This window comes from Akebia trifoliata, chromosome 14 (assembly GCF_017979445.1).
Source record: "Akebia trifoliata isolate Shusen 1 chromosome 14, ASM1797944v1, whole genome shotgun sequence".
Classification (NCBI taxonomy): domain Eukaryota; kingdom Viridiplantae; phylum Streptophyta; class Magnoliopsida; order Ranunculales; family Lardizabalaceae; genus Akebia; species Akebia trifoliata.
In genome coordinates this window covers 1,246,654-1,263,358 of record NC_141388.1, presented here as the reverse complement: position 1 = coordinate 1,263,358, position 16,705 = coordinate 1,246,654, and the positions used below count along the sequence as shown (strand labels likewise).

Here is a 16,705-nt window from a genome sequence, read left to right as displayed (position 1 = left end):
ACAATATTATGATCATTGGAATGAGAAATAACATATACATGGAAAACGACCGCTTATTCATAGAACGATTGTAGCATTGACGGGGATTTTAATATACACGAATGCGAAATTGGAAAAGATATAGAAAGAAAATTAAAACAAATGGCACACATAAACTGGAAAATAAATAAGAACATAACATAAAGTTAATTAGGATGAGTTGGTATATATAATGATAATAAACAGGAGTGTGACGACGCAAGTTAACGATTTAGTGAATCTGATTGTTGTATAATTAAATGATATAAGGAAACATGCATTATAAGGTCGAAGTCCTAAGTATGAGTACTTATTACCATACTTAATTTCATGTTGTTGATCCCAAATAGTTGGGCTAATTAATAGATGATGATGAATGGATTAATAACACATGTATATATATTAGTATCAATTCTTGACTTTTATACATCACTAGCATTCATAAAAAATCGAGTTATAAGAATATTATAAGACATATTTGCACTTATGGAAACAACAATGTCATAATAAATAAATAAACAGGTAAAATGATTGTGAAGATTTTGGTTCGTGCATACCAACGGTATTAATTTAATACATGATAGATATTATTAAAATCAAAATAAACAATAAAAATATTTGTCAAAATAAATACACATGGAGACTTTGTCACGCCCCGACCCACAACAGTACTAATATTGGTCATGAGTTAATCACCCATTGGACCCAAGATTTTGTTATGGACTTTTACCCCCAAAAGGCCTTGGTACTATGTAGGTTAGTTTGCTCATTATGTAGGTTTATTTTGCTTATTATAAATACTTCAAGTACCGCACTCTTGGGCGATGTGAGATTAAACCCTCACCTTATTTCGTGCTACTTCTAGGAACAAGTTACTACAAACCCTTGGTTATAGGAAAATATATCGATAAGTTACAAAAATAGATAATTTTAACTATATTTTTCATTGTTCTACAACATAGCAAACCAAAAAATAAAAAATATCATCTATAAGACTACAAATCACTTGTAATATTAGTATCAACTTAAATTAATAAACCAACATTTTTTAAATAAAAGTGATAAAAATGTTGAATGTCACAAATGATTTATATATTTATATATATATATTAGAATTTACTCGTTCCTACAACACAGGCATCCTCTTTGGGATTAAGGGAGTAAATGAGTAAATAAATAAAATTGGACAAATATTATTGAAAAAAAGGGTGAAGGCAGAAATACAATAAAATTGAGAGTTATCCTCAAGATCCATAGAAAAGTTAAATCCCAATCCCTACTTATTGGTGGGGGGATAAACATTGAGAAGTAAACTATTGTGTTTTATTTTATACTAAGGTTTGTCTATACATTGGGATCAACGGAATAAAAGAAGGAAAGATAATTAGGTAAGAGGAATACTATTAAATGGAGAGAAAATAATAAAGTTTAAGGAAAAAATATGAAAGATAATAAAATAAGGTTGTGTGGATCCTACTCATACATGTCAATTTTTATATCTTGCAAAACTATAATTGAGTTGGACCTACATGTTATAAAATATAATAAAATACAACAATGGATGCCACTCAATTACAATCTTGTAAGTATAAATATTAAGACAAAATGAGTGGGGTCCGCATAACCTTACTTCATTGCCTTTCATTTTCTCTCCCCTTTAATTTTATTGTCTTTCCTTTTATCTCATCATTTATTCAATAATACCCCTATAACTTTACTGTATTTTATCTTTTACCCTTTAAACTCAAAGAGAATACCACGCTATAGGCACAAACAAACTTTAACATTTATAATAAAATACAACGGCGGGTCTCACTACTTTTATATCCTATAAAATTGTAAGTGTTGTAATTTTGTAGAGTATAAAGATTAAACAAAGTAGAGTATAAAGATTCACACAACCTTACTTTTGTACCTTTCATATTCTCTCTTATTCAAATTCATTGTCTTTCCTATCTTTTATATTTTACGCTTTTAACCCCAAAGATGATGCTTTTGTCGTAGGCACATGAAAATTCTAGTATACATATATGGCGTGGATTTGAATACTAATCGCTTTAAACTGAATAGCAAATGTGTTTTATATTCACAATTCATTATTAACGTTAAAGTAAATAAAATTTGATGAAAATAGCAAAAGTAAGTTAATTAAATAAATTTACACCAACGACAACAAGATAACAAAAACTGGGAGGCATTGGCTCAATGGTAATTTCAGACTAATAATTATTAATGCTTGTAGGTCATGTGTTCAATACTTAGTACAAGCATTAATTCCTCAGGGGCTACCAGTGAAGGCGCACCCTCATTTACCTGGTGCGTGTAATATGTGGATGTTGTATGTGCCCCGGAACTAATCCTTGGACAAGACCATAGTTATGAACTGAGCAAAGCCCAAATACAGGCCTGATCTATTGTTTACAGGGATATCCAATTAAAAAAAACAATGAGATAACAAACAATACACTGAGATATAAAATTTTTGTCAACTAAAACAACCACAAACCTTACCTTGTTTTCGATTGATCGAGGTCTATGCAATCCACAAGATAATTAGTTTAATTATTTAGAAGGCCGAATTAGGCTTGGAGTTCATTTTCTCTCTGTACTAACATAAACAAATAATCAACCCGATCCTTGTGAAGATTTTTTATTTTTATGATTCTGTACCCACTGTCACATTAACCATGGTTTTAAAACTCGATTTCATATCTCGTCTTGTCAGCCCCTATATCGAGTTAACCCGAACAATACAGTCTCATATCATTCGAGTTGTCTCGTTCGGCATTGAAATAATGGTTTTTAACCATTTAAAAAATCTAAAAAAATTATAAATAAATCCATAAATGATTCCAATTAAAAAATGAAGCAAAAAAAAAAATCATAATATACCTATTAAAATAAATAAATTAAATACTTAGATTGTTACGTATATTTCATTTTCAATGCACAAGTACACCAAATTTGTTTTCCAAATATAACATTTAACGAGCACCAAACTTATCATAAAAAATATAAAAGCACTACCATCAAACAATTTATGCTAGAACATTGATCCATTTGAACTTTCTTAAAATAACACACGGGCATTACCAAACTTTCAAATGAATCATTCCAAAGTTCCATGTAAACATAAGAAAACATTGAGTCGTTAAGAATCAATCAAAACATTATTTGTAATTTAATAAAATGCAAATGCATGATAACGAATATGTTCATACATGCAAAAATAAATTAAATACTAATATAAGACTCAATTTGAGTTTAACCTAATTCGAATCCAAGGCAAACATTAACTAAGAAAGACTTGTAAAAATAAAAATCATGGAAGTAAAACGCTACAATGATATTAGTTGAAATTTGCATCAATATCCGATAGAGCATGTAACCCACTCACCTATAAAAGATATATTGAATAAAAAAAGTAAATCAGAAAATGATTAATTAAATATATTTGATACTAAGTTAAAATCACATATACAAAATACAATCATATAAATTAATTTTAAACCAACGTACTGTTATTGTTTATCGTAGTGCGGATGGGATCGATAGTCTCCAAGAAAGAAAAAAAAGAAGTAAAAGCGTCAATTATGGTATCGCTCGTGTTGGTATGACTATGCTCCTCTTGTTCATAGTTCGAGTTTGTTTGTCCAACAACAACATAATGTCACGTGCAATAAAAAATTAAAATTTTCAACACATTATTCACTATAATGATACCTTATTTATAAAAATCATTTTTTTAAATAAGGATTATCCATTATTATTATAAAAAAAAAATTATTTCATAACAAAATCAATTTCTCAACTATTTTTATTTATTTTTAAATTATCAAATTAAAACATAACTCAATTACACACTTCAAATCATAATTAAAAAAAAAAAAAGTTACTAAACTCCCAATTCATAAAAAATATCCTAAATTCTAACCCATCTCATAGATGCATCTACTTCACCCATCATTTTCAAAATTGAAATCCACTAAAATAGAATACATTTTATATATCTTAATCATTAAAAATTAGAAGTTAAAATACATATTACAAAAAATATTAAAAAGAAATGGAAAAACTAGAAAAAAAAGTTTTAAAATGAAGAAAGGAAAAAAAAATAAACTTACTTGATTTGAAGGAAGATGAAGCAAATTAACTTTGATTTTATCTTGAATTGAATGAAGAAGATGGAGTTTTCCCCAAAAACCTTTTTTTTTTTTTTTTCATTTGGTTGAGAAGAAGAAGAAAAATCGATTTGGCTGAAAGAATATAGGGATGAGAGGGTTTATATCGGTAGTCTAATTTAACTCAAAATCTTACCCGATACATCTTATTCGTCTTGTGACTTTTACAATACTGTTATGCATCGTTTGTTTCAAATGAGATTTTGTAAAATCTCATCCGAGATGTCTCACTTATCTCGCCATACATGAATATATAAAACAAATTTGTGAGTTTGTATTGTTTGGCCCAGGTACCGAGTTAGCTCGAACGATACTTCTCGATCTCGAACAAGTTTAAAAACCATGACATCAATGCAGTATCAAATGAAGTCGTTCTTTGTGTTTATTAATTGTGGTACACTACCTATGTTGGAGATTGCCTTCAACACTGAGCTGATGTGGCAGTGGACAGATAATCACAAATTTGTTTTCTTAGAGATACAAGTTAAAAATCAACCGTTGGACAATCCAACTCAGTGTTTAACGTAGTGTTCAACGAATGCGGTCCATCATTTTCCTCATAACTTGATTTATGACTTTTTAATCAACTTTACAAAGGATGGAGTTGGTGAAAATTGGGGACCGGGAGATTTTATCAATTTAACTTCGAGATCAATAAATAATTGATATCGCTCAGAGGAATCACGAGGAATATCAACGTCACAGGGGGATATCTCACAATGACACAAGGGCTTCCAATATGAAGAAGGCCGTTTAAACCCTAAACCTCACTCGGCCGCAGTGACAGTAAGAAGAAAACTCCCATCAAAGGCCTCTCTATCTCTCTCTCTCTATCTCTCTCTCTCAACAGGGAAAAATGCGACCTCCAAGGGGTGGTGGTGGTGGTTTTAGGGGCAGAGATGGTGGCCGCGGCGGTGGTGGTTTCAGAGGCGGGCGGTTCGGAGGTCGTGGAGGTGGAGGTGGAGGCCGTGGTGGGTTTCGCGACGAAGGACCTCCTTCTGAAGTCGTAGGTCTGTCCTCATTTCGCTTTCCAACTTTCAGATTTCTCTGCATCGACTCTGTATTTTGATTTCATTCGTTCTTAGATTTGGAATCTGATCTGACCCACTCATCCATTTTGTTCCACAATTTCCAGAGATCTCTGGGTTCATTTTTTTGGTTTAATTCTCCAACTAGACAGTTAAAAATCCCATTTTGCATTATAGTTTTAAGAAACTTTTGTGGTATCTGCAGAGGTTTCAGCTTTCGTTCATGCTTGCGAGGGGGACGCCGTGACGAAACTCACAAATGAGAAGATACCATACTTCAATGCCCCTATCTATCTGCATAACAAGACCCAGATTGGGAAGGTTGATGAAATCTTTGGTCCCATCAATGAATCTGTGAGTCCCAAACAGATTTGTGTTTCTTGTCATCAATCGACTATACGGCTCGTGAAATCGTGGATTTTTGACCTTCGTAATTATTGTTTTTTCTATATTGTAGTTTTTTTCAGTTAAGATGATGGAAGGCATTGTCGCAACTTCTTATTCGGCGGGAGACAAGTTTTACATTGACCCGGCAAAGCTATTGCCATTAGCAAGATTTCTTCCTCAACCAAAGTATGTGTATAAAATATTGCTTTTGATTTTCTTGAAAATTTGCTAAAATTTTTGTGTAGATAAATGATCATCTTACTCTTGTGACATTTCCAGTATGAACATGTTTAATTGGATATTATATCTTGTTAGTTTTTTTTTTTTTTTTTTTTTAAAGATGTAAATAAATTAGTATTTAGATGCCTTAATTCAAGAGAATGGATGATGGGAGGGATGAGAATAGTGTTGCCAAATGGGGTTGCGTAAGCCATTTCCAAACTGAATTTTGCATATGCTACCATTGCATATATAAAATTATGCTATCTACACAATATGTGATGGCATACTGTCCAACAGTCATATTTGGACACAATTTTTTATTTATTTTTTATTATAGCTTAAACTCATTTTTATCTTATAAATATCTCACTTCTACCTCCCATACTCCTTTTACAACATCTCTTCTACCTTCTAATTTCTTTCTTACTCTTACAAAGCCTTCAACTCTTAAATCTCATTATATTTTCTAGTACATTCTCACATAATTATAAATATCCTCTAATCCTTACTCTACACTATTACTCTCAAAGTTCAAGTCTCAACTCAAGTCACTCTTTCACTCTCAACTCTCAAGACATAAAAGAAGAAGAAAGCTACTCAATAATCGAGATTTAAACATTTTCTATATTTTTTCCTCTTTTTTTTCATTGCAGCATATGTGGTGGCATATGCGATTTAACAACATTGGATGAGAATGTAAAATGATTTCATATAGAGACTGTAATCAAAATGGTTGTCTACTAAGCATGTTGAAGTTCCAATAATGATTGTTTTATTGGTGCAAGATGCATCAAGATTTACTTGGATGATTTCATTTTTAGGTGGGAAGATGAATCATATCAAGAGTAGTTATAACTCCTATGCTTCGTCGTGATTTGGGGGGGGGGGTCTTTGGTCTTTACATTTTGTGGTTGTGGATTGTTCGGGATGGTCTTCGTAAAAAACTTGAATGTTTTCTTGTCTTCATTTAGTTGTCTACTATCATGTACTGAGTTCTGATGATGTTTGCACTAGCTTGCTTGCTTGCTAAGAATTGGATCTGACAAGCGGATCTTCCACTTAATTATGTTGGAAAAGAAATTCATAATTTTGCGAGATTAGTTTTTCTTGTTTGGCTTCACAAAATGGAGAAGTTACACTAGAGATTCTCGACAGACTACAGACCTCTCTGTTTGCTGGACCAATCCTTTATGCGATCTTCAAGATAGTAACTTATTGAAGTTGTGTTATTCTGAGCATGGGAAACCTTGAGGTTTCATCACTTCGGAATAATGAGTTCTTTCATCCTTGCATATGGTCCACTAAGTATTTTGGGCCTGTGCACACCAAGTTAATTCTGAACTGATCAGAAGAAGCATTTATTTTTATCATGGGAGGCACTATTTTTTTCACGTCTTGTTCCTATGTAGGGCCATTAATCTCATCTACCATTGCTTGTACCCAATTGGGTTCATTAACGGTCTGTTTGTAACTACCAAGCACTGTAACAGTGTCCAAAGGTGGGGACCTAAAATGTCAATTGAGAAAATGTGGATATGCATCTGTATCCATGGTTCCAGTGCTAACCTAATTGGTTGTGGAACTCCTATTTTTTTTTTCTTGGTTGGTTTGTTGATTTATTTATTTTGGAATTTTGTTGCAGGGGACAGCCACAATTTGCTGGTAGAGGTGGAGGTCGTGGAGGAGGTAGAGGTGGTGGTCGCGGTGGCGGGCGAGGGGGCGGTGGCTTTCGTGGAAGAGGTGCTCCAAGGGGTGGCAGAGGTGGACCTCCTAGAGGTGGTGGCCGTGGTGGTTTCTTCAGGGGCAGGGGGAGATCATAGAAGAACCTCATCTAATTTTCGTGCTGCTCATCTTGTTTTTCAATTGTCATTTCTAATATTACTTCTCAAGTAGTGGAATTTCAAATTACACTTGTTTGAGCATTTACATTTGGTAGAGAAACTGAGTTGTGTTTGTTGACATATTATAATTATTATGATCCTGCTTTGTCTGCAGAGGCACTGTAAGAAATGCTTCTGAATTTTCCTTTTCATCGTCAAGGATCGATATTGATGACCACGCACATTTACCATAAAATTTAAATTTGATGGCTTGTTTGGATATTTAAGCTCAACAAGATTTACAACTGTTTAAGGAGGCATCCTTCCGGTGGGATTAAGCCTTGATGTTAAGACACCATTTTCACTTGAATGCCAATTTTATCAAGTTCTCTGGCTAGATGCCTCCACAGGTGTACACACCTGTCTAGGGCTGTCAATGGGACCGCTTGTCTTTGTTTAATCTATGTGGACCGATGATGACTTGTATTAAAATTTTATATACGACATATTATAACTGTGTAACATATTATAACTGTTTATTAATACATCTCTTCGATTAGAAACGTAAGACTGAAATCAGGTCTGATCTGGTCCCTAAATACTGTAGGACCAAAGACTTGCCGGTTGAGTTGGGCTTGAGCTAGATTTTGAGACCTGATTAACACTGGATTGTTCAAACTCTGGTCCTGACCATTGATGGCCTTGAACAGTGTAATTCACGCAAAACTTAGCTTATTCTCACCTTTTCACGATTTCTATTGAATTCTAATCTTCTATGCTCATTTTTCTGATCTGATCTGCCACTGGATTAATTCCATTTCCATTTGCTCAATAAAATATGGTTAAAGAAAAATAATAATTCCAACACAAAAGAGAATCCTAAGAACGAAAATAAGATATTGTTGAACACAGCAAAATCCTCAAAGGGAAAAAAACTGACATATAATATATGGATAAGGCCTGCTCTTGCTTCTAAGTTCATAGGCAATAAGATTATTATTTCGCCACTACGGGTAGAGAGGATGTTTGAAGTTTCCGTCCTCATCATTATTGGAGTTGTCATCAACACTACTTTTACCTTTTGATCTCAAGCTTCCCAACCCCTGAGGACAGTTGCCCGAGCAACACGATTCACTCCAAGGGTGAAGGCTCCCATGCGGAGATCGCAGTTGTGAGTCTTGCACATCTCCTTCACATCTTTGAAGCCTTTATTCATGTACGTCTTCAGCTCATTGTTCACCTTCTCTTCATCCCACATAAAGCCTTGGATGTTCTACAACAAGGAACCATCCAAGTTCAAACATCGAAAGTACCAATTCCCTTTCCATGTTCAGTTAAGATTTCATGTTTCATAGAGAAATGATAACGGTGGGGGAGTTTTGTTAATGTAAAAATATTGAAATTAGTGAATAAATTTTTAAGGAAATTTAGGCGAAGAAATGAAAAGGTGGTTACCTGAACCCACTCGAAGTAACTCACAGTAACTCCACCTGAGTTGGCGAGTATGTCCGGGACTATGACCACACCTTTCTTTGATAAGATCTGCACATGGGATACCAATTGCTTTATTCTTGTAACATCTGATCACTTCTTACTCTACTTCCAGTTGCAACTTAAAACGCTCTTACCTCATCAGCCTCTGGGTCAGTTGGATGGTTAGCTGCTTCAATAATAAACTTGGCTCTGATTTCATTTGCATTTTCCCTTTAAAAAGAACAAAATGGAAGTGTTCTCATTAAGTTGAACAAACTATGGGTATGTAAAGAGTTCTCTGTAACTAGTGAAGTAGAGAAGCCCTAGAAAATTAAGGCGATCTCAGTTCTATTTAGTGAGGAAAAGAACCTGTTAATCACACCCCCAAGTGCTGCTGGGAGAAGAACGTCACAGTCTTCGACCAATATTGACTTCGGATCAATTGGATCTCCACCATGGAAACCTTTGATTCCACGATTCTCTTTGGAGTGTTCGAGTAAGCTTGGTATATCAATTCCCTTACTATTTTTTATGGCACCAGTGATGTCACTTATTGCAACAATCTTCCCGCCACTTTCACTGATAAGTTGGGCAGCCCAGGAGCCAACATTTCCAAATCCCTGAGAGTGTTGGAAGAAAAAGAGATTCGCTACCATGAGACAATTGACTGAAGTAGAATGAGATGAATTTCTTTGAAGTTAATGAGGAAGATTAGAGAAACATTAGATGCTTTCATGGCCATGGATTAATATGTTTATACAAACAAGGAACCATATTAAGATAAATAGATGAGAAGAGTGATGACCTGTATAACAAATCGTTGTCCAGAGACGCTCTTTCCATACTCTTTTAGCAGTGCTTCAGTAGCAAAGAGTACTCCCCTTCCAGTAGCTGCATCCCTGCCTAAGGATCCGCCGAGATCCTAACATAAAGAAATTGACACTACCTCAGAAACCAGAATTCTGCCTTTATTTAACAAAGTTCTGCAAAGAACTCATGACCAAATTTCAGTATAAACCATCGTCTAAGACAAGTTTCACATTTATGTGGGCTTTCATCTCCCGTTTAATACAATTTCATTACTCTTTCGAAAAAAGGATGATGGATTTCACAAGAACACAGAAATGAATGTACTTACTACAGGTTTTCCTGTTACCACGGCAGGTGAATAGCCATGAAATTTCGAGTACTCGTCCAGTATCCATGCCATTGTCTGGTTTATCATAAAAAAATAAGAAATCAAACAGTGAAATCTGGAATTCATTTTAGCATATAAGGTATACAAAATTGGCAACAATTTCAAAAACACCATGATTACTAATGTTGAAGAAATTTGATAGGCCCTATGACCAACCTGTGGATTTGTTCCCATATCAGGTGCAGGAACATCTGTATGGACTCCAATTAAGTCGTGTATCTTCTGTGTGAAAACTCTGGTGAGTCGCTCTAGCTCAGAGATGCTTAGTTCCCCTGGATCACATCCTATTCCCCCTTTAGCCCCACCATATGGAATATTTGCTACTGCTGTTTTCCAAGTCATGAGTTGTGCTAGAGCATTCACTTCATCAGGGTCAACCTGTAGAAAAAAATAGATTTTTATTTTAATCATCCCCTTTAAAATTGTTAAATTAGAAAACGTAGGTCCTTTTAAGTATCACAAAATGAAGAAAATATAAGTGAAAAAAAAGCTTGTTTTCCAATGCCATGTAGAGAAGTTACATTTGTTCTTACCTTAGTATAGAGGACTATGACAAAGAACCTTATTTCTAGAATGGTTAATTCACATACATGTATTAAATTACGACCGTGGCACTTTTACTAATGAGAACATTTTTTTTCCGTTTCAGATTACAAATTTCCAAATATAACTAACCTCGGGATGGTATCTGATTCCTCCCTTCATGGGGCCTCTAGCATTGTCATGCTGAATCCTGAACCCGACAAAAGATGCCAAACTGCCATCATCTTTGGGTATTGTACACTCAACCTGAAATAAAGGTTAATTGCATTAAGTGGACCGAAATCAGAAAAAAATGAAAATCATACAGCTATAAGGATATCAGAGGAAATGAGCTATTGTTTGGTATGCAATAACAGATGAAGAGGAGCAAACTGTCAAAAACCACCACTTAAAATGGAATGTATCCTTCTAATTCTCCAAAATTAGTACCACATTACCATGATCAGTCAACAGGAAATGTAGAAAACTTGAAATAAAAATTCTATCTACTTTATTTATTTATTTTGCTTGATATCTGAAATAATGTTTAAAAAATTCAGATAGATTCAGAATTTTGGCCATGTCAATTTGGTTTGGTCACTTCTTGAAGTAACAATTCAAACTCTATTTTTCTAAAACCCAATCAGGGTCACTGTTCATTTTATCTTTCCTACTAAAGAAATTGAAAGAGTTCTTCTTTGAGTGATCCAAATTAAAATTGAAAATCCAAACACTAACATGAGTTTAGATCTTGAATTTGAGCATTTTCTTCTTGGAACTGTGATTTCCAGAGTCTAATAACCCCAATTAATGAAACCCATTGGAAAATAACTAAGATTGCTGAAGAGAATCCATAAATTATGCTAAAATAACACATCCCCAACCCTCCAAACAGAAAAGGGGATACAGCCTCCATACGCCAAATCTTAAGGTTGATGCATTATTGGGTTCAAGATTAGTGGATTGAACATAAAGATGTGAAAACATCTATAAACCTCATTTAAAAAATAAAAAAAGACCTACTCAAATGTTTCCAAAACATTAATATATATAATTATAAAATCAACATAAAAAAAGAAATAAATAGGAATCTTGGCACCTTAATCTCCCTAAAGGGAATGAGTAAACTCTTTTCAAGCTTTGAGTCCAACCCCAAAAGCCTAGCTGCCTGCTTGAAATTCCTACTGGTTGCAACTAATGCATTCATGTTCGATCAATTGAAGATCTGAACACAAATTGGGGAAGATCAATCAAATGTAAACTACTTTATTATTATTTTATTTTTATGGATTCATGATATTTTGTACAAGTGGGTATCTCACCAGGAGTTCCTGAAGACCAGACTGATTTAAACCTGGAAGATCGAGAAGGCAATTGGAGGATAAGGCACAAACTCTGCTGCCACCTACAACGACGAACTGTTTGTTAGTACATGTAATCGGTGGAAGTGAAAGTCAAAACGTTCCAATATTATATAAACCTAAGGTGATGGAAGACGAAATCTTTTATTGTTAAGTCACCTCCAGCACTGACATAAAAAAAACTGAAACGAACTTCCCTGTGTATAATTGGAAAATAATACATGTCAAACGGACACGCAAAGGTACTTTTGTACTTCAACACTGGCCAGTGCTTTAAAACGTGTAGAATTTGGCCCTTAAAAGTTGGGGATATTATTAAAAAAAATTTAGTTTTTTTTAAATTATAAAAAATTAGATAGTCCAGCGGTTTAGTAATCAATGAACTGTCAAGCATTTTAAATGGAGGGTAAACTGTTGAGGGTGTTAAAAGCAACCTATTAAAACGCTGGACAGTCCTTTAAGTATTCTAAGGGCATTTTAGTACAATAAGTTATTTGGTAATTTCTGGACAGTCCTATTCAAAGAGGATTTTAGTACAATAAGTTATTTGGTAATTTTTGAAAAAAATAGATAGGATTTTATGAATATTAAAATATTTAACCAATTTTTCCGTAATTTTCCCTAATTTTTTTTAATTAGAATCATATCCTGCTCATCCCATGACTTATTAAGTTACTAGTCATTAAACCAAACTTTCTTTCTTCTAAGATACGGTATTTTAATCCCAATGTCAATATCTCAGTAGGATGAAAAGCAAGACGACTCTTATTAACACGTGTCCTAAGGGCATATGTTAAAATAAATACACACGTTGGAGATTATTTGGTAAAAATGATTTTTTAAGGGTATTTTTATATAAAATCCAATTTTCGTTCACGTGTGCCCACTAAGAAAAAACATATTATAATTATAATTAATTATATAAATTTAATTATAATTAAGAGTAATGCCAAAGTGACCTCAAGGTTGTACCTCACATGGTGGAAGTGTATATCAACCACAGATGCTTTTTTAATGAAAAAACATGTTCTTACACACGCTCACATGAGGAAACTACGAAAGTGCAATGTGAGGTACAATCTTGAGATTACTCCAACAAGACTCTATAATTAATTATATAAATTTAATTATTTATTTTGGAGCATAAGAAGTAAGAAGTAGATGGAGCCAAGTGGACATGGGCGGGGTTAAATCTCATTTTTACCCATCATATCGTTGCCTCTAAATATAGAGGAATGCGCTACAAAAACAATTTTCTTTTTTTTTGGATGCTTTACAAAGAATGTAAAGAAAAAGGGCATCAAAATACATTAAAAAAAAAAAAAAACTACTAACTATTTTAATTAGAACTCCTTAGGACAAAATCTCCTACAAAATTTCACCTAAATATTTATTATCTTCTCTTCTCCTCTAACCTAAACCTTAAACAGTCATCCCCAAAAAAATTAAATAATCAAATCTTCAAGAATCCTAATCAAACATAAAATCCTATTAGATAGTATATTATTCACTAAATCTCTAATTTTATTTAACTAACAAACTAAAAAATAAAAAATTACAATAACTAATCATATTATTCATGCATCATCCGTATAAATTAGATCTCGGGGGTGCACACGGAGTCATAAAAAAGCTCACAATTATAACATAGACAAATCCCCATGCCTAGTCAACTACAGAGAGGCAAGGTAATATTATATACAAATGGGTATGCGCGCATAATTGTGCATATAATGTTTATAGTTTCTTAGAATAATCACATGTCCAATCTTTGTATCCATAACCGACAAGATAAGATCGAAACCATATGAAATCGAGATCAACATCTATTTTTTGTTTTTAAATGCGAGTCTTGATAAGCTGACTTAGGTCATAGGCTCAAGGACCATAGATCTATTCTCATCGAGATACAAAACTATACTTTTATGGGGAATCGTACTGTTGTATCCTAACGAGAGCAGATCTACAGTTCCTGAAATTGTCATGTCTATTGAGCATTCCACATGGGGTAAGTAAGTTAGATTATCATGATTCAAAAAATGTTTGGTATTTGATATGAGTAGTGATAATTTGACACTCCCATGTGGCATGTGCAACCGTTGAGTATCTTGAGAAAAAAAAATCTATGGCCACGTGGGGGTGCCAGATTATCTTTGTTCATTTGATATTCACGGGGAATATGGAAAATGGTAAAGCATTGAGCGTAAAAAGAACTCAAACGCATCCTCCACACTAAAAAATTAGAAGTAGAGTCATGATGAATGCAAGCAGTAAATCATACGCGGTTGACGTGGCAAAGGCACAAAATCATAGATTTTTTTCTCTAGGATACACAAGAAAAAAAGATCTGCAGTTTTGTGCCCTGTGTTGGTTTGCCTAGTGCACTCATCATCATTCTTAAAAGTAATTTTAACTTTGGAAAATTAAAATTCTTTTTTTTTTTTTTTTTTGGGGGGGGGGGGGGGGGGGGTGGAAGAACAGTATCAAAGAAATATCAAATCGTTGAGTTCACTCAACACATTTCATACCCAACCCAGCTAATTTGTGAATCAACTCAATAAATTGACAGTTTTCAGGTTTACATATTACCCTATCATCTTGAAATGCATTCCGAGTCAAGTCAACTCAGACAAGTTTGAAAGTGTTGGATCGAATATTGATATTGGATATCAGTGTCACTGATAGCACTTAACAACTGCAATTGTGCCGTTTGTACCTGTTTTATTTTCGAGGGCTTCTTGTACAATCTCTTTCACAAAACAAAGAACACAGAGACATATGACATACGTCCTCTTCTCATCCGCTTGCTAGACTTTTGGTGTCCAGCGTCACTGAAAAAGTTCTTTTGACTTATCTCAAAGGGTCCATATCATACATACCCAGGTGGATTGTGTCCTACGTGGCATGCACTGAGGTATGGTAGGAGAGTCCTGGGTGTAAACGATCTCGATTCTATCCATAAGGACAAAAATAGAAGAAAATAAAAAATAAAAAATAAAAATCATTCGCTTGGATGAGAGAGTCACAAAAATTCTCACTCGAACCAGACTCGCTGGAACTTGAATTCTCCGTGAGAGAACAAAATCAAAGAAAAAAAATGCATAATTTCAAATCAACAGCAAATTTCACAGATGAGTGATAAAATTTTCTTAAAGGAGATAAGTCAATTTCATTCCAGAAATTAAAAAAAAAAAATCAGTGAGGATCGTTAAAATCATACCAAGAAATCGAGAAGATCTCCAATCAGATCAAACAAACAAACTCAATCTACTGAGCCTCAAGAGATGAGTAGAACCAACGATCTAAATATATGTGAACCAACCTTCGAATCAATACTGGAATCGCAGAATCCGTAGCAGAACTTTGAGATCTGCGAATAAATAAAGGTTTAGAAGTGATCAATCAACATCTGTGGGATGACAATTTTCAGAAGAATATGATTCCATATTTAAATCTACAGTTCCCTACGACGCAGACAGAATCATCACACCTTCCATTAACCAACACCAGCACAGCAGAGAATAATCAGACGTGGATGGGTAAAAACCTAGCTTCTCGAATCCTTCGACAGGTTCGTGGATCCAACGCGAATTCCACGTTCAAAAGCTCTCGTTCGTCAAACAAAGGTGAGAGTTAGGGTTTCCGCCATTGGAGTAGTGGTTTTGAGCTCCCTACGGTTTGTAATTTGTGGATCTTCATTCTTCACCGCAACTGAGCCCTTAAAAAGAAGAGAGATCGAAACCTTTTCCCTCACGCAGTGTTATTTTTTTCCCATTTTTTGGATTAAGTGGGCCCAAAAGACCCAAACGATGCTCAAGTGAATGGTCATTGATGATCAACCTTTTCCGGTCCTGACTTTTATAAAATCCAGCAACGCTTGAAGCAGAGCAACAAACGTACGGCTGAGATGGGAGGAAACAGACTTGTTTTTTGAGCATAGGTTGATTCATTTTAGAGAGATTTACTGGGCTGACAATGCGTTGCAACTTTATTAAAAAAACTCCCTTACTTTGTCACCGAGCACACCGTACTTTATGAGTCAGGCTAGTATGACTAACTTACTAAGATAAAAGTTCAAAAAGGTATTATCACCAAGACTGATGATGAATGCACACGGTAAATCATACGTGTGGTTAATGTGGCAACAGCACATAATCATATATCTCTTTTCTTGTGTATCTCAAAGAAAAGATCTATAGTTCTACACTCTTGCCATGTCAACCACATATGATTTACCGTGTGCATCCATCATGATTCTATTAAGAAAGTGGGAAGAAAATAATAAATTTGGGAGGTAATATCAGAAAGGAATAATGATTTTATGACACCCTCCTTTGACATACGCCCCTTACACTCACATCATAAAATCGTAGATCATTTTTTTAGGGATACATAGAACCATAAATCTTTTTCTTGTGTATCCCAAGGAAATGATCTATGATTCTGTGGTGGGGGTGTAGTGGGGCGTATGTTAGAGGGGGCGTTAGATTATCAC

At 34.3% G+C, this 16,705-nt stretch overlaps 2 protein-coding genes across 7 annotated transcripts; one reads left to right on the top strand and one right to left on the bottom strand.

Annotated features, from left to right (window-relative positions):
* Positions 1–4,973: 4,973 nt before the first annotated feature.
* LOC147385324 (H/ACA ribonucleoprotein complex, subunit Gar1/Naf1 protein) lies at positions 4,974–7,868 on the top strand. Its single transcript, XM_086422338.1, has 4 exons — positions 4,974–5,209; positions 5,433–5,581; positions 5,685–5,800; positions 7,479–7,868. Exons 1-4 carry the CDS (start codon positions 5,056–5,058, stop codon positions 7,654–7,656), a joined length of 597 nt encoding a protein of 198 aa, XP_086278464.1. The 5' UTR covers positions 4,974–5,055; the 3' UTR covers positions 7,657–7,868.
* Positions 7,869–8,464: 596 nt separating this feature from the next.
* On the bottom strand, positions 8,465–15,947 carry GDH1 (glutamate dehydrogenase 1). Of its 6 annotated transcripts, XM_086422334.1 has the most exons (13): positions 15,701–15,947; positions 15,431–15,580; positions 14,927–15,162; positions 12,172–12,254; positions 11,949–12,074; positions 11,003–11,116; positions 10,484–10,705; positions 10,268–10,342; positions 9,935–10,051; positions 9,499–9,749; positions 9,285–9,360; positions 9,112–9,198; positions 8,465–8,929 (listed from the first exon to the last, which is right to left on the bottom strand). In XM_086422334.1, the coding sequence occupies exons 5-13, from the start codon at positions 12,054–12,056 to the stop codon at positions 8,744–8,746; spliced, it is 1,236 nt and encodes a 411-aa protein (XP_086278460.1). In that variant the 5' UTR covers positions 12,057–12,074; positions 12,172–12,254; positions 14,927–15,162; positions 15,431–15,580; positions 15,701–15,947; the 3' UTR covers positions 8,465–8,743. The 6 variants fall into 6 exon arrangements, with proteins under 6 accessions (XP_086278460.1, XP_086278458.1, XP_086278459.1 ...); XM_086422332.1 differs by lacking the exon at positions 14,927–15,162; XM_086422333.1 differs by lacking the exon at positions 14,927–15,162 and having other exon boundaries at positions 15,533–15,580.
* Between the last annotated feature and the right edge of the window lie 758 nt (positions 15,948–16,705).

Coding starts and splice junctions, on each gene's coding strand:
- LOC147385324 (XM_086422338.1), top strand. CDS start 5,056: ATGCGACCTCCAAGGGGTGGTGGTGGTGGTTTTAGGGGCAGAGATGGT. Junction 5,582..5,684: donor TTGGTCCCATCAATGAATCT/GTGAGTCCCAAA, acceptor TCTATATTGTAG/TTTTTTTCAGTTAAGATGAT. Junction 5,801..7,478: donor AGATTTCTTCCTCAACCAAA/GTATGTGTATAA, acceptor ATTTTGTTGCAG/GGGACAGCCACAATTTGCTG.
- GDH1 (XM_086422334.1), bottom strand. CDS start 12,056: ATGAATGCATTAGTTGCAACCAGTAGGAATTTCAAGCAGGCAGCTAGG. Junction 11,117..11,948: donor TTCCCTTTAGGGAGATTAAG/GTGCCAAGATTC, acceptor CCTTTATTTCAG/GTTGAGTGTACAATACCCAA. Junction 9,199..9,284: donor CTGACCCAGAGGCTGATGAG/GTAAGAGCGTTT, acceptor TCCCATGTGCAG/ATCTTATCAAAGAAAGGTGT.